The 22,497-nt window shown below is 36.4% G+C and overlaps 1 protein-coding gene across 5 annotated transcripts in view; it reads left to right on the top strand.

Annotated features, from left to right (window-relative positions):
• The window catches only part of LOC129985332 (chordin-like), a 203,516-nt gene that overhangs the window by 131,876 nt on the left and 49,143 nt on the right, over positions 1-22,497 (top strand). For all 5 annotated transcript variants that reach the window (XM_056095319.1, XM_056095317.1, XM_056095318.1 and 2 more), the window contains 2 exons: positions 17,043-17,160; positions 21,443-21,542. In XM_056095319.1, coding sequence (XP_055951294.1) covers positions 17,043-17,160; positions 21,443-21,542 — 218 coding nt within the window. The remainder of the gene's footprint in view (positions 1-17,042; positions 17,161-21,442; positions 21,543-22,497) is intronic.

Below are 22,497 nucleotides of genomic sequence, written 5' to 3'. Positions count from 1 at the left end.
CCTATAATTAATATTCGGGGAATTAGAATAGCAGTTGTGGATGAGGTTCGCTTTTTAGGACTGATATTTGATCGTAAACTCACTTTCCTTCCTCATATCCGTTATCTGCGGAAGAAGTGTCAGAAATCACTTAATATTTTGAAGGTTCTTTCAACTACATCATGGGGTGCGGAACGAACATCTCTACTTCGCATCTATCAGTCTGTAGTACTCTCGCGTATTGATTATGGGTGCGAAGTGTATGGTTCTGCACGTACTAGTGTTCTAAAGCAATTAGATACTGTGCATCATACAGCTCTCAGGATCTGTTCTGGAGCGTTTCGAACTTCTCCTGTGCACAGCTTATATGTCGTTTGTCACCAATTGCCACTAAACCTACGTCGCAAAAAGTTGTGCGTCCAATATTTTTTAAGACTGAAATGTCATACTACTCACCCTATGCGGGACATGAATATTCCTGTTGGCATTGGCCGATTATACAATGCTCGTCCCTCTAATATCCCTCCTTTTTGCGAGAGGATGAAACAATTACTTGCCAACTCAGATCTTTGTAATGTCCAAATCCATCCGATAAATTTTATATCCCTCCCACCTTGGGATATTCCACAAATTTCATTTCATAATCCATTTTCTACTTTTGATAAAACTACAGTTTCACACTCCATTTTCCAACAAATTTTTAATTATCACCGATATAAGTTTTCAGATTACACTGCTATCTTTACGGACGGATCGAAAACTGCTCATCATGTGGGATGTGGTATCGTCTTTTCTGAAAATATTTTAAGTATACGATTAGACAATACTCACTCTGTTTTAACGGCCGAATTAATGGCAATCTTATTTGCACTAGAAAAAATTTCCACTCTTGGGGGAACAAAAATTTTGTATTTATTCCGATAGTATGAGCGCTCTTGAAGCTATTGGTAATCATCATAATATGACGCATCCAATAGCCATTGATAGTTTATGTCTTCTACGAACTCTGCAATCTAAAAGCATAGATATAATATTTTGCTGGCTACCTAGCCACATTGGCATACATGAAAATGAGAAAGCAGATGTTGCAGCTAAGGAAGCATCAGTATATCTACAACGACCACTTCCCTATCTTGATGCGAAGAAGTATCTATCTCATCATATTCATTCATTATGGCAAGAATCGTGGGACCTCCAAATATCTAATAAGTTACATTTTATTAAATCACACATTACATTATGGCCAATTATCCCAGTGAGAGAACTTGATGTCAAGTTGACACGACTTCGCATTGGGCACACCCGTTTCACCCACAAACACCTTTTGTTTGGTGAACGATGTCTAACTTGCACATCATGTCAAGTCGAATTTACCATCGTTCATATTTTAATCGAATGCCCAGTTTTTAATAGAAACCGGCTGCATCATTTCGGAGCATCAAATTTGAACATCCGTGACTTATTGGGAGAAAATCCTCATGCGAAAATTTTTAAATTTTTAAAAGAAATTGGGTTTTTACATCTTATCTAATTTTATAATTCATTAGTAAACTTTTGAAGATTTATATTTTTATAATACTCGATATTACTATTGACAAAAATTTTAACACCTAGATTAAAATTTTTTAAAAACTTTTTTATCTCATTTTACCATATGTTTGGGGCAGCATAGCCAAATCTGGCTCTTGTGCAATAAACATCAAACTCAAACTCAAAACTGGCAGTTTTGGGCTATTGAATGTTAAAATATAGTGTTTAGTATTGAGAAGTTCCCCGTTCCGTCTAATTGTTATTTGACGTACTTGAGTCACTCCTTGACCGCTCAATTCTTTTGTAATAATCTCAATAGGGACATTATATAACTCTCCGCAAGTGATTACACCCTTGGAGGAATTCAGAGATTTATGAGCACTAACAGTGATGGGAATAGTTGCTAAGGCTTTAAGTTTCAGAATTTTCTGTGCTTGTTGGTGGGAACTAACCTCCACTAGCAAATCGCCGGAGCGAAGTTTACGAATAGATGAGACATCACCAATCGTTGCAACGAAAGCCTTTTCAACAAGAAAAGGAGACACATTATGAAAGTTTTCTTTTGTATCGGAAACACGCTGTACGACAAAAAAATGATCAAATGGATTTTCAACAGATTGCAGTTGTAATTTACGATGCCCACTGAAGGGACCCTTCTTGAGAGGAGCCATAAGATTCGGGCCCGACGGCACCGCCCACCACGGAGCCCAACAAGGGAAGGCAGCCACCGGCTCTGGCCATTCCCAGCCTCGGTGCATACCTTGGTGCTAGCCGGAACCTATACGCTCGGAGTTACCCCCGGGGACAGTGACCACCCTTAACGCCAAGCCCAAGGAGTAACCCCTTCGCTTGATCCCTAGCAGACTAGCCACTCGGGTGACTAACTACCAGCCGATTGATGCACAGGGGACCACAGTGCACCACCCGTCTTTCAAATGGGTCGCCACACACGGCAAACACGTGGGACATTGGCTGTCCATGAGAAGCAAGAAGCAAACAGAGCGGCGACAGCTTCTCATGGTGAGCTCCCTCGCTTGCCGTCGAGGGAAGGAAAGACGCAGCAAAAAGCAGAAGGCGTAGAGGAGAGCGAACTGAAAGGGAGTAAAGATCCCTTCGTACCTCGGGATTGGGACACTCGTACTCACCTATAGTAGGTGAGCCCCTGAGGGGGAATTACGTATCGAAAAGCATAAAATTTATAATGCACTTCAACAATGTATAATTTATCATTAAAATTAAAAGTCATAGACGCCAAATTAACTTCTCTACAAAAGACCAATTTGGAATGAAACAACGCATTTGGAACGCATTTTTCTTTAAGTTTCTTCAATTCTTTTTCGAATGTTGGGTCCTTTTCTTGCACATTATTTTATCTTCTGTTTTTTTTTTTTGTTGTTGTTTTCTTCTTTCTGTGCATTCTTTGATTTTTTTTTTTTTTTTTTTTTGTACTTTTTTACGTATGAATCGTTTGAGTCTCATTGAGGAGGGATTTGCTGGTATCGTAGAAAAATTAGAAAATAGGCGGTTGTGTAGTTTTAAGAAATCTTTGTTTTGCAGTGATCCATTCTAATTAAATTATAAAAGGGAATTTGCCAAATTTAACTTTGCTTGTGTAGTTACGTTAACGTCCTATTTAGGGATTGCAATATCGGACAAAAATTTCAATACCGGTATTCGGTATTTTTTAAAACTTAATACCGGGATACCGGTTTTAATACCGGTATTAGAAATTTTAGAAAAAGAAAGAAAACACAGGTGTTTTCTTTGTTTTATTTGCCAGTTTCGTTAGAGAGTGTAAATATCACAAAAAATAATTTGTAACTTATAAATTATAACATTATATAATCACAAAAAAGTGAAGGAACGTCTTATTTATTTAAATCACAAAAAAGTGTAAATATCACTATTCAGTCTGTGGTACTATTACAAATTTTTGAAATGTGATCTTAAAAAACATAATGCATCCATTGTACAGTCTTTAAGCCTGAAAAGTAATTTTGTGCAAAAATTACTAGCTGTTGAAAACGCTCTTTCGGCATCTACTATAGTTAGTGGCACTGTTAGCAATGCGCGATATACTTTTTCCAAGTATTTACCTCTAAATCCCTCATCTTCAAATAAATTGATTTCTCGTCAGAGGGTTTTGGATATAGCTGATTTCTGTATTGTATTTTGGTTTGTTGAAATTTTTTTATTTATCGCTCATTCTAATTTTTGTTCAAGAGACAATTCCTTTTCACTATCGACAGTAGTGACATCATAATCTTCGATAATTGAACCGAATTCTTCTGAACATGGATAGGTTTGTGGATAAAAAGTTTTAAGAAAATTTACTATAAACTTAATCAAATTTGAATTGGTTATTTTCTTTTCTTCTTTTTCATTTTCATTTTTAAAATCATTATAATTATGTAAATACCATAAGACATTTTCTATTTCGGTATGCCTTTCTTCTGTGCGAGTTTTCAATGTAATATATAATTCTTCAGATAGTGATGTGTGCTGTTCTTTCAGTGACTGCAACATGAAATTTATTGTTGCATTAGTTGCATAAATTAGAATCTCTCCGACATAATGCCTCAACAGTCAGTTTTATTGGAAGTAGAGCTGATATAGTTCTGGATATTAAGTCGAATTCACTACCTGAAAAATTAATTTTGAGGTTTAAGTCGATTATTGTTTTTTGGATTGGATTTCTCAGTTTCAAAAATCGTACCATCATTGGAAGTAAACTGTTCCAACGTGTTTTAGAATGTAATATTAACATATATTCTGTTTTATTTTCAGTTAGTATATATTTTAGTAACATATCCTTTTTTATTGGGGAACGTTTAAATATCTTAACAATTTTTCAAATTTTATAAATTATAGAAAGCAATTCTTGATAGGTTAATATTTCATCCCCATTAGCAATATCTTCTTCAACAATTACATTGTCATTATCTTCATTGTCAATATCACTCTCACTCTTAGTCTCTTCAAATTTGGAATCCGAAGTTTCTATATCCACAGTATTTGGATTCTTCTGTTCTTTATTTTTTTGGTACAATACATCTATTAGTCCTAATTGAATTCCATGTGCATAGCACAACTGCTGATTTGCACCAATCAACTTTCCAACTTTTTTCATAATTGTTTCTCCATCAGTCGTTATGGATACAATATTTTCTTTCAGAGATAATCCATGTTTCGCTAATTTAGATTTAAGCAATTAATTAGCTAATTAATTTCGCCCGTTAGGGAGACATAAAAACAAAAACATATACTATTTTGCTATGTTCGCGATTCCTGAACATAGTAGCCCCTCAGGGTCTCACCTACTATAGGTGAGTACGGGTGTCCCAATCCCGAGGTACCCAGGGATCTTTACTCCCTTTAAGTTTATTCTCCTCTGCGCCTTCTGCTGTCGCCTTTTTTTTCTTTCCCTCGACGGCAAGAGAGGGAGCTCTCCATGAGAAGCTGTCGCCGCTCTGTTTGCTTCTTGCTTCTCATGGACAGCCGATGTCCCACGTGTTGGCCGTGCGTGGCGACCCATTTGAAAGACGGGTGGTGCACTGTGGTCCCCTGTGCATCAATCGGCTGGTAGTTAGTCACCTGAGTGGCTAGTCTGCTAGGGATCAAGCGAAGGGGTTACTCCTTGGGCTTGGCGTTAAGGGTGGTCACTGTCCCCGGGGGTAACTCCGAGCGTATAGGTTCCGGCTAGCACGAAGGTAAGCGCCGAGGCTGGGAATGGCCAGAGCCGGTGGCTGCCTTCCCTTGTTGGGCTCCGTGGTGGGCGGTGCCGTCGGGCCTGAATTTTCTTTAATATCGTATGGGCTCCTCGCGGAAATCTCCCTTCAGTGGGCATAAAACTAACTACAAATGCATTACCAATCTTCATCAATTCGACTCATTTTTTATTATAAAGCGGATATCGGAAAAAAAGGAAACCTTTAATTCTGTCTCCCCATTTCTTGTACAGAGAGCTATCTCGGCAACTGTCGGCGAAGTGTCGTCTATCAGAAAGATGCGTTCAGGTGATTTGCTGGTGGAAGTTTGCACGAAAAAGCAAGCCCAGCAAATCATTAAAATGAAAGCTTTGACAACGTTCCCTGTTACAGTCACTCCTCACAATTCATTGAATTATACTAAGGGTGTGATCACATGGGGAGAACTGTTCAATGTTCCTATCGAAGAAATAACTCACGAACTCAAACCCCAAGGTGTAACGCACGTACGCCAAATTACCATTCGACGGGATGAGCAAATTTTACCAACGAAACACTTTATTTTAACTTTCCATGCTACAAAATTACCTGAATGCATATATGCGGGGTATATAAGACTGCCAGTTCGGCAATATATACCTAATCCTTTAAGATGCTTTCAGTGTCAACGTTTTGGACATTCCAAAATTAACTGTCGTGGAACACTCACTTGCGCACGCTGTGCTGAGAAAGGCCACGACAGCCAGCAGTGCAAGGCGCAAGAAAAGTGCGTAAATTGCAGTGGTTGTCATGCCTCATACTCTAAGTCATGTGAACGCTGGACTCTAGAAAAGCAAATTACAAGTCTTAAATTTAAAGAGAACATATCTTATCCTGAAGCCAGACGGAAAATTTTGGCATCAACACCGAAACCTGGTGTGAGCTATGCATCCGTTGTGCAAAAGAATTTTTGTAAGAACTGTAGTTGCCCAAACTGCACAAAAACAGTCATTAAAGCAAAAACCCAGGAAAAGATTTCTGATTCTGACACTGAGGTATCTTTGACTAGTACTCCTGAAGAGAGTAAAGCTGTCGTAAATAAACCAAAACCAAAATCAAATAAAGCTCTGAAGCTAAGGCTCTCCAAACGTGGCCTGGTCCCTAAGGATTTTTCTACAAAACTCAAAAAAACATCTTTACGCAGTACTGTAGCTCTTGGACTTGCGAACAAAGGTGTTGCTCATAAAGACTTAACGACCATTTTTGGTGGCGCACCGAAAAATCCTGAAATAATCTCACTCCACCCATCTGAGTAGGATGAATTTGAAATGAGTTGCGATGCTGCGCAACCTCCAAATATTGTTCCTAGAACTTCTCTTATTAAAAGGCTTCCTTAATGGGTACTTTCCTCTCTTGGAATTGTCGCGGCATTAGATCTAAAATTTCTGACATCAAGTCTATTTTAAACAATTTTCATCCCATCTGCTTCGGTGTTCAAGAAACTTTCTTGACACCCAACATCCCTATCAAAATTCGAGGCTATAACTGTATTCGGAAAGATACAGACACAGGATCTCGAACTTCTGGTGGTGTCTGTATGTTTACTTCAAATTTATATCCGAGCACTTCTCTCAAATTAGATACTTCTCTGCAGGCTGTGGCTGTGCAAGTTCGCGTACGAACATTGGTCACAGTCTGCTCAATTTACTTACCGCCTCATGATGTTATTCGTCAACATGATCTTGATGACCTAGTGGACCAGCTTCCTTCGCCTTTCATTTTATTTGGTGACTTCAACGGACATAGCACGTTGTGGGGTTCTGATTGTACAAACTCTCGTGGGCGGCAGATCGAACAATTTATTTCCAATAACTGTCTCTGCCTGCTCAATAATGAGGAAAAAACATATTTCCATGAACCTACACGTAGCTTTCATAATCTAGATCTAGCCATATGTTCTCCTGAACTTCTGCCTTTGATAAACTTCCAAGTTTGTGATGAATTATATAATAGTGACCACTTCCCTATTATTGTTTCCCATATTGACAGAGGAGATTCTGTTCTCCGTACTCCACATTTTCTATTCAATCGGGCAGATTGGGATGCATTCTCACAATTGGCAGTTATCACTGAGGACATGGTTAGTGGTGTAGACATTTCCGAAGCTTTACAACATGTCACCGATGTTATAATGAACGCCGCTAATAGAAGTATCCCAAAAAGTTCACCACGTCTACGACGATTTCGTAAACCGTGGTGGAATGACGCATGTCGCGACAGTTATAAAAAACAGAAAAAGTGTTGGAACATTTTCAGGAGGTATCCAACGACAGAAAACCTTCTTGCCTTTAAACGTGCCAAAGCCTATGCTCGACGCATTCGTCGCCGTAGTCAGAGGGAATCTTGGAAGTCCTTTGTTTCCTCTATCACACCCTGTATTTCCAGTAAGATTATGTGGAAAAAAGTCAATGCCGCAAATGGGATTTATCGGGAATCGTATTTTCCTGTATTAAAAATTGGAAATGTAACGTATTCTGCCCCATTAGACATAGCTAATATTCTCGGCAAAGCTTTTGAACAAGTTTCCGCAATTGAATCTTACAACCCTGATTTTCTGACAATTAAGAAACGTGCGGAACGTTTGCCCTTGCGGTTCCACGACAAGAATACTTTCCCATATAACTCTGAATTTCAGATGTTTGAGCTAGAAACGGCCTTGTCTCAAGTCCATGATACCAGTCCAGGGCCAGATGGAATCACATATAACATGCTTCGCCATTTGAATACCATTTCCCTTTCCAATCTGTTGATATTATTTAACAGAATATGGACTGAGCAGAAGTACCCTTCACAATGGCACGAAGCTATTGTAATTCCAATTCTAAAACCTGGCAAAACTCCCGAAAACCCTCTGCACTACAGGCCAATTGCTTTAACCAGTTGCGTGTGCAAAACTCTAGAGCGCATGGTGAATGCCCGCCTCATCTATGAATTAGAGAAACAAAGAATCCTTTCTCCGTTGCAAAGCGGTTTCCGTCGAGGGCGTTCTACTTTTGACAACCTCATTCTTTTGGAAACCCAAATACGCAACGCATTTGTAAGGAGAAATCACCTAGTCTCTATTTTCTTTGATATCGAAAAGGCATACGACCATGCATGGCGCTATGGCATACTTTCTACTCTTCATAAATATGGTTTTAGAGGACATTTGCCTATATTTTTATCTAAATTTTTATCCTATCGTACGTTTCGAGTTCGTGTTGCAAATTTCTATTCTGATGCTTTTATCCAAGCTGAGGGTGTTCCACAGGGAAGTGTCCTTAGTGTCACGCTTTTTATAGTTCATCTAAGCCAAATTTTGAATCATTTGCCACAATCTGTTCATGGAAGCCTATATGTTGATGACTTGCAGATATCATGTCAAGGAAGCAATATGAGTCTCATTGAGCGACAGCTACAAAATGCTGTTAATAAACTGGTAGTTTGGTGCAACAATAACGGGCATACAATTTCTCCGGATAAGAGTAGATGCGTACACTTTTGCCGGAAGAGAACTATGCATTTAGATCCTGTTATTCACATACAAAATATACCTATTCCAGTTGTGGATGAAATACGGTTTTTGGGAGTGATTTTCGATCGCAGACTCACTTTCCTTCCGCATGTCCTTCAACTGCGAAAGAAGTGCGAGAAGGCCTTAAATATTTTGAAGGTACTCTCTAGAACATCTTGGGGGGCCGATCGAACCTCCTTACTCCGTATATATGAAGCAATCATACTTTCCCTCATAGATTATGGGTGTATGGTATATGGTTCTGCTCGAGATTCCATTTTGCGGCGACTGGATACTGTGCACCACTCTGCTTTGCGAATCTGCTCAGGAGCATTTCGCACTTCTCCAGTTGAAAGCCTTTACGTTATTTGTCACCAATTACCCCTCAACTTAAGACGTAAAAAATTGTCCGTTTTCTATCATTTTCGAACTATATCTCAACCAGGACATCCCGTATCTGAAATTATACTTCCAGTTGGCCTGCGCAGATTATATGATGCCCGTCCATATCATATCCCCCCGTTCTGTGAGCGAGCCAAAAGTCTTATGCATGGCTCGAACCTTGATAATATCATTATTAAATCAGCTGATATTCTATGCTTTCCGCCCTGGGACACTCCACAATTTTCCTATTTAAATCCCTTTCTTGGATTTGATAAATTATCAACAGCTCCGATTATTTTCCAGCAGCTTTATCTCTACCATCGCAATCGGTTCTCTTCATTTATACCAATTTTCACGGATGGATCAAAATCAGATGACCATGTTGGTTGTGGAATCGTATTTCCATATGATACACTCAGCTACCGTCTTCATAATTGTTGTTCAGTATTTACGGCTGAGTTGATGGGTATTTTCTGTGCTGTACAGAAAATTTTACTCTCTCCTCATAGAAAATTCATTATTTATACAGATAGCATGAGTGCGTTGGAAGCACTATCTCATTATCATAATCGGATGCACCCGATAGTTATACAAATTCTATTCACTTTGCATCTCTTGCAAAAGAAGGATTTTACAGTCAATTTTTGCTGGATCCCTAGTCACATTGGCATTTCTGGAAACGAAATGGCAGATTCAGCAGCAAAATCAGCAACGAACCTTTTGTCTCAGGGACTTCCTTATTGTGATATCAAAAAGTTCTTCGCGAAACACATTTTCGCTACTTGGCAATTAACGTGGGACCTGCGAACACAAAATAAACTGCATTCCATCAAACCAACTATTGGATTGTGGTCTGTTCTCCCAACACGCGAGACTGATGTGAAATTGACTCGTCTCCGTATAGGTCATACGCGTTATACACACCGACATCTCATTTTTGGTGAGGCGGCGCCAAATTGCCCAACATGCCATAAGGATTTTACTGTAAGTCATATTTTAATTGAATGTCCCGCTTTTAATCAAAATCGTGTTCAGTTTTTTAAAACATCGTCATTAACCTTGCAGGACTTGGTGGGCGAGAGATACCACCCGAACATTTTTAAGTTTTTAAAATCTATTAACTTTTATATTTGCATTTGATCTTGTGAACAATAGTTTTATCTTTTTGGTCATTAGTTTCATATCATTCATCTAACATTCATTCAAACAAATCTATCTTATAGTATTGCATTATTATACTATACATGCTTTTATTTCTATCTGCTTTTATATTTTAACTAATGTATAAAAAAACCATGTATTAATGTTTTACTTCTACTTTTATTTTTTACCATTTGCTTGGCGCAGCATGGCCAAATATGGCCCTTGCGTCACTAAATACCATAAACAACAACAACAACAACAACCTGAACATAGTAGAGACAATTAAAATTTTTTTTAGTAAATACCGAAAAACCGGTATTTAAACTTGTGAATACCGGTATTACAAAATTGTACAAATGGCTCAAAATACCGGTATTCGGTATCCTGGTATACCGGTATTGCAATCTCTAGTCCTATTATAAGGCCATGCACGGATAGCCTGAAAACAGGACTTTGTTCAGATGTCGTTCACTATAACGATCTCTCTTCACATTTTCACGATGTATTAGCATTCATTCTCTATATCTGCGGCAAGAGATTTTTAAAAGGAGCTTCGTCCGTATTTGATCTTCATGCGCGACAATCTTCGACTGAATCTCGAGCGATAGCACTTTCTACTCGGATTCCACCACCGAGTTATCGCAGTCGCTGAGTCAAATGTGCAATCAATCGGCTATTTGTCCCGTCTTTTAGTGGAATTCATAAACATTCTACCTCACTTTTTTTCAGGTAATCATTTTTTAAAAAAGAAATTGTTGTGTTTCTCTGGCATAGAAACTTACGAGTCATTTATTCATTTCGAATCAAAGAACAGCACATACCGATATCAACTATTAATTGGAGAATCTATATCATAACGTATGTATAATGCAGAAACCGCATACATATTTTCGAATGGCAACAGTCAAATGTAAACAAATGCGTTACGGACATTGAAAGTTTTTAAAGCTGAACTTAATTTAATGCTTAGCTATTTAATAATAATAATGATTTCTTCAGTCAAATTCATGATTTCAGTCTTATCAAATGACGTGAAATTTATATATATATATATATATATATATATATATATATATATATATATATATATATATATATAATATGCGTTTCATAATAATTCTGAAAAATTTGGGCGAATAAGCTGGTCGCCAAAGTATATATAATACTCTCTTCAGCTCGATTTAAAGAAGGAAGCATTAAAAATAATCTATTTAGCTACACACGATAAATTAAAATCTAAATGGGTAAATATCTGTTTTATTGACTCTATTTTCATAGTGAGAGCTGAACACTTTGGATTAAATGCAAATTTGAAAGAGAACTCACCTTCTCTTCTGTGAACGGAAGGAACACTCGTTAAACGTGTTGACGTCACGGGGGATTGACGTCACACAACACATAAAGTTCTCTTTCCATAATACAATAAAGTCTCTGTCACTCTTTCGCTTTGAGATAGTAAGAACCCTGCTTTTTCTGTCGCCAAATGGTTATTCCACTCCTGCTCTCCATTGTTGGAAAACAACTTTAATCGGGAATTTTAACTTGATGTGTCACAATTTGATTAATATCAAAAGATTTTAAATTTAAACCAGTTTTTTTTGTCCGCAAGTAGGGTTGATGTCTTTAAAAAAAGCGAATTCAAAAAAGTTATGCTATCTCATTTCAACTCAGTAAGCAATACAACTAATTTTTTGCTCTTAGCATTGCAATTGATGTGGAATTCATTGGCTTATCCAGTTAGTGATGACCATAATGTAATAAACACTAAGTCTTATCCTTGTATCTTGGTATAACTATAATTTATTGTTTCTTTTGTTTTAAAATCTTTTTTTTTAATCTCAATCTTTCATTTCACCTAGTATTTTACGAAGATTTAAAAAAATGATTTTAAACGCTTTATTTACAATGATAGTTTGCGTCCCTTGTCAATTCCAGCTCAGATTTCTTTTGACAAAAATATTTTCTAGATCCAGAATGCTCACATTCTGAACTAAGTGCATTTCAATACATTCAAATATGTTATAAAATGAAACTATTACATTGAATTGAAAGGCTGTATAACATTATTAGCATGAATGTTACAGAATCACTTTATAGGTAACAAAAGTTTAAGACTTGCATCTTTTGAAATTGAGACGAGAACGGTGCATTCTTACAATGCAATGCATTGGGCTTTCTCATTTAATTAATATGTATACGCTAATGTTATTTACAAATCGAAACTACATCTGAAAATAATTTGCTTTTTGGAGAATCCATTGTAGAATTTTGGCTATGATCTTGAATTTTGACCAACAAATCGTTGTCATTTTTCATTAAAATGGATCACGAAAGAATAAAAGGAAGTTATTATTTTTAAGATGCGGTCAAGTATCCTTATCTAGGTTGAAAATATATTCTTAAAATGATTATATCCTTAATGCAACATATTACGTTCATTACGTTTCCATGTCGCTAAAAATCGTTTTCGAATTACTGACAGTTTTATGTAGAGGAACAAAAATCCAAAAATTTGGTATTTTGGAGCCTGGAAAGACTGCTGTTGAAGTTCTTTGATTTATTGACAGTTAATATTCACGAGAAATAAGGACCTCCACATCTCTACATGTGGAGCGAATATTACTATGGGAAGATTCAGAAATGGACTAAAAAATTAACTGTGAATTTAAAAATGAATACTACCTCTCTATTTAAGAAAGCAAGAGAAGCGGGTTTTAATCAATTGTTAATAAGCATTTTTTTTTCTAAGCCATAGTTATATAACAGCATTATGGGAAAAGTTTATTAAAAGATGTTCAAGAATCTATTTGGAAAATATTAACTGGATTATTTGGTAGAATTTCATAGACTGTTTCGGTCGCTTATTCGATTCGTCCAGCCATTTCTCATTCCTTTTTTCCCTGACCACCTCCCCTAGCTCCCTTACCGAAGAAAAAGAGTTCAGTGCTCCTGTCGTATTTGTGAGGCTTCCCGCAGACACGACACCTGGTGAAGAGGAGGGCAGCGTTGGATGGGATCTTGGCTCCATCTCAAATCAGTCGTTGGCAGACCTGCATGGCATTGGCATTTTGGTGCTGATGGCGAGATACAAAACTCTGCGACCTCCAAAAACACGGCACCGTATTATTTCGTTTGAAAATGGCGTTAATAGCCAACATCCAGAGACACACTGACAGATACCTGCAGGCAATAAAAACAAGTGATAAACGACTCTTTAATGCATTAAACTTTGACGCGCCTCTTTCGCTTTCTTCTCTATTCCTTTTCGAATCACTTCAGAGTGTTGCGAGGGCTGTGTACCAACATATGTATTTTTTTAAAATCAACAGATGGCGCTTGCGTCTGTAGAAAAGAACAGTATATAAAATTAAAGCGATTAAAAGTTGCAAATTATATACTTGGATTTTGCTGTACAGATTTTGACCCTGCGATGTTGAAAATAAAGATTGGTTGCCAATTTTTTCAAAAAATATGTCCCAACTGCATTAGGATTGTTCTAATTGACTTTTGTTTTATAACAAAAGGCGAAGAGATGAGAATATATGTTTGTGAAAAACATGACTGAAATAAGGCATTAATATTACCGAATTCCCTTAATTTGAATGATGAAAGGGAAAGAATTTTTTAAAAAAAATCTTTATTCAAATTTAAAAAAACGAATTTTGCATGAAGACGATTTTCTTATTTATTTTGGCTTAAGTTTTCAAGGCCTCGTGATTCCAAGCGTGGCAGTAATGCAATGAATGAATGAATGAGTGAATAAAGAAAAGTGAATAAAACTCGCTAATATTTTGTTACCGTGGTCAGTCTCTTTACCCTTGCACGCCCCATAAAACCTGACGTTCGTGACATCTGTTTTTTTGTATCAATGTGTAATTTTTCAAATTTACCAAAATAGAAAGTTTTATTGATGCATAGCCCTTGTACAGATAGGCTATATGTGCTTTGAAATCGTATATATTAGATTAAATTCAAGTTCCAGATCAAAAACAAATGCCATGTATTGGTTGAGTTTCCAGCTGTTACATCAAAATATCGAATAGGTGTAAGTGTGATCTTTTATATCCCACATTTTTATATAATGACGACAATATCGATGTTTCCTTTCCGTATCACTTAGCATTTTCGGCTGGGCACGCAATTAAGAAATCTGTTTACCTGTAGCTATGATGCGATCAGTTGCATTTTTCCCAAAATTATTTTTGAAATGAAGTTCTTTATTACAAAATCATTGAAACGTTGCTTTTTTTTGTTTTGTTATTATTACTTTTTCCTGTTCCTTAGTGCACTGATTATTGTGATATATTAACTGTAATGCTATAATAAATTGCATTTAACAACATAACTGCTACAGGAATTATGGGATATCATCAAACAAATAATAAACGAACTTCTATTATCTGCACAAGACCTTGATGCAATCTTGATTGCGCTAAGCAATGCATTAGAGCTAGGTTCTTGGTGCTTGCAGGTGCTTGGCCTTCCATTTATTTGAGGGCAACAACACCTCAAGGTCTCCACCTTCTATAATTTTAACAAATTGATTGGATAACTTAAACTTTCGTTAATTTTTTTTATTCTTTTCAGAAAATTTACGATTGTACATTCTGAATAACACTTTGGAAGATGCGTCTTTAAGCACGGATGATGCTGTTTTATGATTTAGTTTTGGAGTGAAAATTTTCGTTGGCCTTTACGATGTTTGCCTTTTGCAAGTCTGACAGGAATTAAGTACCATGTGCAGATGCAAATCGCATATCCACCTTTGTGATCGAAACCTACGCTCAACAATAAATTCTCCTCTCACCTTTTGAAGTGAAACAATTCCTTTAGGTATTTTGTTTTCACTCCCTCCCCCGTTCCATGTTTTATTGACCAACGATTGTCTGGATCTTTGTAGAGTGGGCGTCTCCACCTTGATACGCCCCAAATTGTTTTCCTAAGATGGTTCTTCTTTTGAATTTTTTTATGAGCACCATGGATTTTATAGAAATAAGTCAGAACATTTCGAAACTTAGTGTATGATTTCGAATATTTATTTCAGACATCAAAACTGGGAATTTTTAAATCCTGATATAAATTCTCAAAATCGATCTTTAAGCGGTCATAATAACTTCACAGCTGCTGCAGTAAAAATCGGTATATTTTTAAGTATTATGTTAAGTTTTACTGCGTAATTTTATAGAAATTTGCTATTCAAATACCATTGAAATGGCGTCAATATACGAAAAAGCTCAATCTGTTCTTTAAGTTTAAATCCGCCATTACTGTTCAATGCCACTTTTAAAGTTACATACAGTACAAATTATTTGCAACGCCAGATATTGATATATGTAAAGTTAGGATTATAGATGCTGTTTTTAGTATAACAGTCAAAACGTTGGATAATTCTTGGCAAGAATTGGAATTCCGTTTTGATATTCTTCCAGCTACCAAGAGTACTCACAAAGAAATTTACCGCTAAAGATACTTCGATTTAAAAAAAATATATCTTTACTATATATCCAAACAACTATATGTCATTATATTAGGTTTTTACAATAATTTTTTGTAAGTGATTTTGTGACCATCCTGTCTAATATTTATACAGTGGCTTCTACGATTTCGTCTGCTGACACGAAGTCTGCAAATATTTCTGGAGAAACCTTGACTTCGTTCTGTCCCTGAGATTCTGTCCACTTTGGAGGCCGGTGGCCAGTCAGTCGATATTTCACGACTCGTCGATAACTCCCACCCCTCAATTTCGGACCTTTCCCGCATTCGAGGCACGCGCGGATGGGAGACTGCAAGGATGACCCGAATCGGCGGCGCCTTCCAAGCATGAATGAGGAGCCCTCGGGCTGCCCTCTTCTTTCTTCGCTTTCTATTTGATGAATATTCTATTAGCGTCGCCGAAAGATGGATTCAGTGTCTGGCGAAGAAATGGGGCACTTCCAACAGCGCTGATTGACTTTCTGTGTTGATGATCTTTCTTGGGAAAAAGAAATCGCATTATGTCAGAAACATTTTCATCATTGAAGAAATTGCTTTATAACTTGTGAACACCTTGCCTAATAAGTAAGGAACAGTTAACATTTTGGTCAGTCATCTTTATGAATAAGCGTTGTTGCGAATAGAATAATTTCAGAAATATAGCCATTCTCTTGAATACTGTTAAAAATATACATATTTTTGGGGTATATTTGAATTGATTGGTTTTCTGATCAATGCCTTATTTGTCATTGAGAGTGTTAAATGCCCAAATTGTTACGTTTTCCGAGAAGTAACGAATTAAAAGGGATGCAAATCTCTTCATGTATATTATTATTATGTAACAACCTAAAATGTGTTTGCTGCATAATGTGTTTTTTGCATAAGGTATTTTTAAACAAAATTGTCTTTAATTGGTACAGACGCGTTTTATCTTGTTAAATAATTTTTCTATCTTCAAGGATGTCAATGCATGTTTGAAAGAAGACAACTGCGCCTCGCGAATTTGATTTTACACTCCACTGCGCATTTGGCATGAAGAAATGCGCGGGTTGTCGTCATTTTGTTGTTATGTAACTATGATACCACATCAGTATATTTCTTGTTTTTTTTTAAGTCATTGTTTATTTTTTTTTCTTTTTAGAAATTATTTATTCTTATTAACAGTGGTAAAGGCATTTCAATAATCGATATTTAATGTAATGACGCTACAGAGTGTGCGGTCTCCGAAGATTTTAATATAACTTAAAGAAAAATAGGTATTTTGATTTGTAATTTTTAATTTCTTTTTCATTCAGAGTTCACAGTTCTTTTGACCGGTCAAATCTTGGTTCCCCCCGTTCCCGTAGGCGGCGCCGCCAGCGGTTACCTGGTCTACACCAAGAGGGATCTCCACTACTCCATACACTACAGAGGGTGAGCGCATCTCGATTATCCGTTCTCTTTACGAAAGGAATTATTTACTTTAGAGAATTCGGAATTTCTCTCAGTTGTTCCAAGATCTCTTTGAATATTTCAAGCTGAAAACGTTTACTCAAATGTTGCCTCTAAATATCAGCCTTTAATAAATACTAATATTGAAAATATTTTTTATTTGTAGTATTTTTTTTTCTTTATGTAAGGCTATGCTGTTACAATCAGGTATATGCAACTTTGAGCATAATGATAATGATACAAGGATTTCAATTATTCAATACATGAATACAGAAATAGTCAAATATCCTCTTGGTTTACTTTCTTCCATTTAAAATACTGAATGCCTATTCAATGTGATTTTTTTTATTGATAGTTAACTAAGCATTTTTTTTTAAAAAATCGATTTTCTGAGTTTAGGATCTTAGAAACACTTTTCCTACTCGCAAAGCAAGCGATAATAATACATTTTTTTTTTAAATCATTTCTGAGCTGCTCGTTGGTTTAAATGTTCTACGTTAAGAAGTTCTAAGTAGAGGGAATGCTGCTGTAGACAAGTTGACCTTCTGATGATGTAGTCTATGCTTCATGAACAGCGGACTTCGGATCACCGTTCTACTGTGGCTTCGCTATGGCCCTTGCGCCACTAAATACCATAGACAACAACAACAACAACTGTGGCTTCGCTGTTTCTCCATGGCATTCCATCAAACTCGAATTGATTGAGAATCAAATGCCTTCACTTTTGGTTTCGCCAGTAATGACTATATTTAGACGGAGACATGGATTCTTCGGTCCTGCATCTCCGAGACCTTATAGTTATTTGATTTTGACTTGGTTAAAAAGTCTGATTTTAAACCTGAATCGTTGCCTTTGTATACCATCTAATCTAGAAGGGAATTTTATGTTAGTGTCTTAATATAACTCTTTCATGCGTCCTCTCATTCTTCTTTAACATTTACATACGCGCTCATACATGAATCTCAATACTAATAATAAAATAAAAAATAAAATTTAGTTTTAATTTATATAAAAAAATGATCTAATCACTGTCCAAATGTCCCCTCCTCCTCCCGCTCTAAGTAGAACAAAATTTCTGTGTTCCACAGCATATAAATACTTAATCATGTATGAAAAAAAATCTAAAGTGACTTTTAGTCTTCTTTGACAATTTACTAGCGAGATGGTTATAAATTGATGCGTCCTGCCTGCCGATCTCTTTATACTTCTTGTTCATTCACAGTTTTCCATCCATCGGCTGCCAGACTGGACTTTTGAAACAAGCTTGCGTTTGAGTCTTTCCCGTCCGAAGGTGAGGCACGCGTCTGGCATTTTGATTGTAGATCGAACGAGATTAGGTGCACCCTTCCTCAGAGGCGTCTGCCGGGCGCCCAATTAACTCTGGACACTGCGCGGCAAGCGACCCATCTTGTCCGCGTTATCATTGAAGTCTTGCGGCCGGCGGCTTTGACTTGGTGAATGAATTTTGCAAATTAGCACTGCCTTCGAGCCATGGACACGACCTTCATTTGCTTCCCGGAACCTGTTTGACAGTAATCGGCAAATATAGTTATGATTGGGTGTAAATTAAAAGTGGTGACTTGAATTGTAGTAGTTTGTTTCGTTAGCGTTTGTATTTCCTATCTTTGAAATTTTCTGTTCTCTAATGAATGTTTTTCCGGGAATTCTAATTCTGAAAGTCAGTATTCAATTCACTATTTTGAATGTAAATTCAATAATAACTCATCAAAGCAAATCGTTTGAAATAGATTTTTAAAATCGTATGTTTGTTTATTTGCTCAAAAATTATCTCAGTGTGCTTTGAGTTCAGCTCACCTGTTCCGAGCATTTGTAACGCAGTTATTAGATCCATTCGAAGTTAGCATCGGGCATTTTCCCGGAAAGATGTGCCACGCACGTCGAAATACTTCTGTCTCAAAATCGGAGTACAGTCTGAGATCAGAAGTCAATTCATTCAGAAGATATAAATCTTTTCTATAAAGCATCTTATACTTTGTGTGGCCTCGTTGCCAGTTACAGTGAACTGTTTTGGCATTCGTATCTGATCAAACCTTTTTGCACCCAACAAAAGTGACCGCTCTCGGTTGCAATATGCCACACTATTAAAAGACCTCTTGATAACGAATGAGACTAAATCTAGCTCTCATCTAAGAAGTGAGAAGAGGTACACGTAAAAGTAATTGCGTCTTCTGAGATGTAAAATAGCTGGGAATCTCAATCCTAGTGTTAGTTAATTAGACTAAACGTTGGACCTTGTCATTTTGAATTGGGGTCAGATGACGAGGATGACACCGAAATCAACACCCCAACTCAAACTTCCGCTTCATATTAGCAGGTAGATTTTAGACATGCAATAAATGCATTATGTCTGAAAGTCTTCGATAGAGTTCGTCTCAAAGCAGCAAAGTTTTGATTCCGAGACTTAACTGCCAAATCAGCGTTCTCTCAACAAAGCAAGAAAACAGCTGCTTGTTGAATATCAGTTTTATCGCTAACGAAAGAAGGGCTTGAGAGAATTTAGGCACAGAGAGCTTTTCATTTTCTCTTTCTAACTGCAATAGATGAAATAAATAGAATAAATACATCATATCTTAATAAGAAACATTTCAGATAGTTTTTTTTTCTGTCTAAAACAATTTATATAACTGTGAAAATTGTGAGAATGAAATTATACTAAAATATTAAATAAAAAGGAAAAAAAATGGTTGTAGATATGCAACTTTTTATATCTGTTATCATTAATTAAATTCCTGTCTTGTATAATTTATTGTTGGATTGTCTTCTCTGTCCGACTGACAATGGCAGAGGCTATTTGTTTAATTGTGTAAAAATGCAAAAGACTTACATCGATCGCAGTTGTTCCTCATGTCTTAAGTGGGCATTTGATGCACGCTGGTATTTAATTTTTATTGATATATTTATTGCATTTTTGTTGGTATTTGATTGCTATTGATTTGTAAAATTTTTCTAACGGAAGAAAACTAAATGTCTTTCAGAATATTTTGATTTCTGATAAACCATGAAATTTGCCTTGCAATGACATTTTGCAGCGTTTCCAGTTTTTTGAAATTGATTCTAGCTACAATGCTTTCTCAGACAGAAATACTGCTCTATGAGGAGGCCTAACATGGAAGCTTGTACGGTATAGGTTTAACCCTTTGTAACGGAGTTTTTGCTCATCAGAGAATAAATAGAATTAGCCAAAGAATAATTAGAGTTTCTATGCATGTGTTAATCTCTTGTCGAGGGTAACGGCCTCCTCGCACCATACTACAGATTTTCAAAATACTTTCGCTGTTGGTAAGATATTACTACAACTGCTTGAAAAATGTCGACGTTTATTGTAATGTAAGAAATAAATAAAAGGCTCTGAATCTGGCAGATATCATTTATAAATAACTCAAAACGCATGCTAATTAATTTTGACATCTAAATTGCGCCCGTTTCCATAGCTCTGTGCGTCCGAATAATGCGTTTGCTACTCTTACCATGAATATTCTATCTTTCAGACATGAAAATGCGTTGGAGTTTTCATTTTTATTATTTTATATATCAAATCTTCTATACCTATTCCGTCGGAAACTTTTGTTATGTTGATGAATACTTCAGCCTGTCAGCGGTCTATTTAGAAACCTCGCAAATGTCATCCTGGTCAACTATTCGGTTTTGAATAACTTTCTCCGAAAACTGCACCAGAGCCATATTAGCTTGCATTTGGTGGCGGCATCGCTGACTCGGCAGTTTTGTTGACGGCAATAAGCTATTTAGCCTATCACTATACTTTTTTTTTTTTTGAGAATTCTTGTCTATTCTGTAAGTTGGCACAGCAATCGGTTTTTCAGCATTGTGAAAAATGCCAATTTATCAATTTTATTCTTTAAGATTCTTACAGCTATATGAACAAAGCATTGTGGTTGTCTATATTATGTGTTTCTAATTCGTTTTAACAGTTCTCTTTTTTGACAGCTAATTCGTTTTAACATAGCCATTGGCAATTTTATAATCATAAAATATTATGATACATATTAATTGCTTTGTCAAAATCTAATCTAACAAATTAAAGTAAGAAAAATTGCTTAAATGTTCATATGATATACATCCTGAGAAAACTAAATTCATCAAATTCCAGAGAAACAAAACTAGGGCCAGAAATTTATAGCTTCCCAATCCTGTCTCTTCCTACTTATTCTCCATCAATAATTTATAAGCCCGCAATCCATTCTTAGATTAGAGAATGTTCAATAATTTCTTTCTTATGTTTCAGAATTCCTCGACCCATCTCTATTCGTTTTACCAATGAAGAAGGAAACATTTTGGAAGAGCATGAAATCCCACCTGCACCCCACCATTCCCAGGGATCCAAAGTGAGTGTCTGATAGTACAGTGTCTTTATTATTATTATTATTATTTTTTAATGCTGCCGAGAAATCTCAAAACATAATTTCTTTATTTTAAATTAACTCTGTATTTTATTATTAAATTTCCGGAAAATCTTTGCAATTTCTGAAGTTTTGAAGTCGAATCTTCTGTGCACCCAAGGAATCAACACCCTGCTGGTCGTTCGAATAACATATTTTCACACTTGCTAACAGCCACCTTTCTGGAGATAATCGTACCATTCAATGCTCATGACCTCTCCAGGAATTTTTAAAGGCTTTCTTTGGAGTTTTTTTTATTTCACACTTCCATTGAAATTGTACATTACAAAGCAAAGCGTACCGTGGAGTTTTTATGTTGAATTGAAACAATACTTTTCAAATTGTGTATTTTATGATGAAATTCTTCGATTGCAGGATATATATTTCTCTTCTCCAAAAATTTCGTCGGTCTTTTCCTAAATGTATGTCATTTAATGAAAGGTTTTAATACATTTAATGTTCAGCCATACGTAAGCTTGTGAAAATTTGATTTTAATATATCCTACTCCTTTAGAACATAAAACGACTTTTGTAAGCGTACTTTGATATATGATACAGTGAAACTCGCCTAGCAAGCAAAATAAAACGTAAAAAAAGTGACTGTCTTAGCAAGTGCCGTTTTACAAAACGAATGGCGACATCACATACTGGATCAGATTGTTGAGCACTTGTTTGAAGAGAACCTCATCTTTCTTTTATAAAGCATGGAAGAAGCTTTAGCGAATAGCACTGTCGAGTAAAGATACTTGTAGAAACTTTTACCGAACGAGGTTGTGTTTCTGGCCGAAGTTGTGGGGTAGATCTGGATCGCAACGACATCGATGAGCTAGCGGATGAACATTGTCTGGAGAATTTTACAGCTGCACTCTTGAGTCACATCAAAAAAGCCTCGGAGGGCAAG

This window comes from Argiope bruennichi, chromosome 9 (assembly GCF_947563725.1).
Source record: "Argiope bruennichi chromosome 9, qqArgBrue1.1, whole genome shotgun sequence".
NCBI lineage: Eukaryota > Metazoa > Arthropoda > Arachnida > Araneae > Araneidae > Argiope > Argiope bruennichi.
Note: the sequence above shows the minus strand (reverse complement) of the source record. Positions and strands in the feature narration are given on the sequence as shown.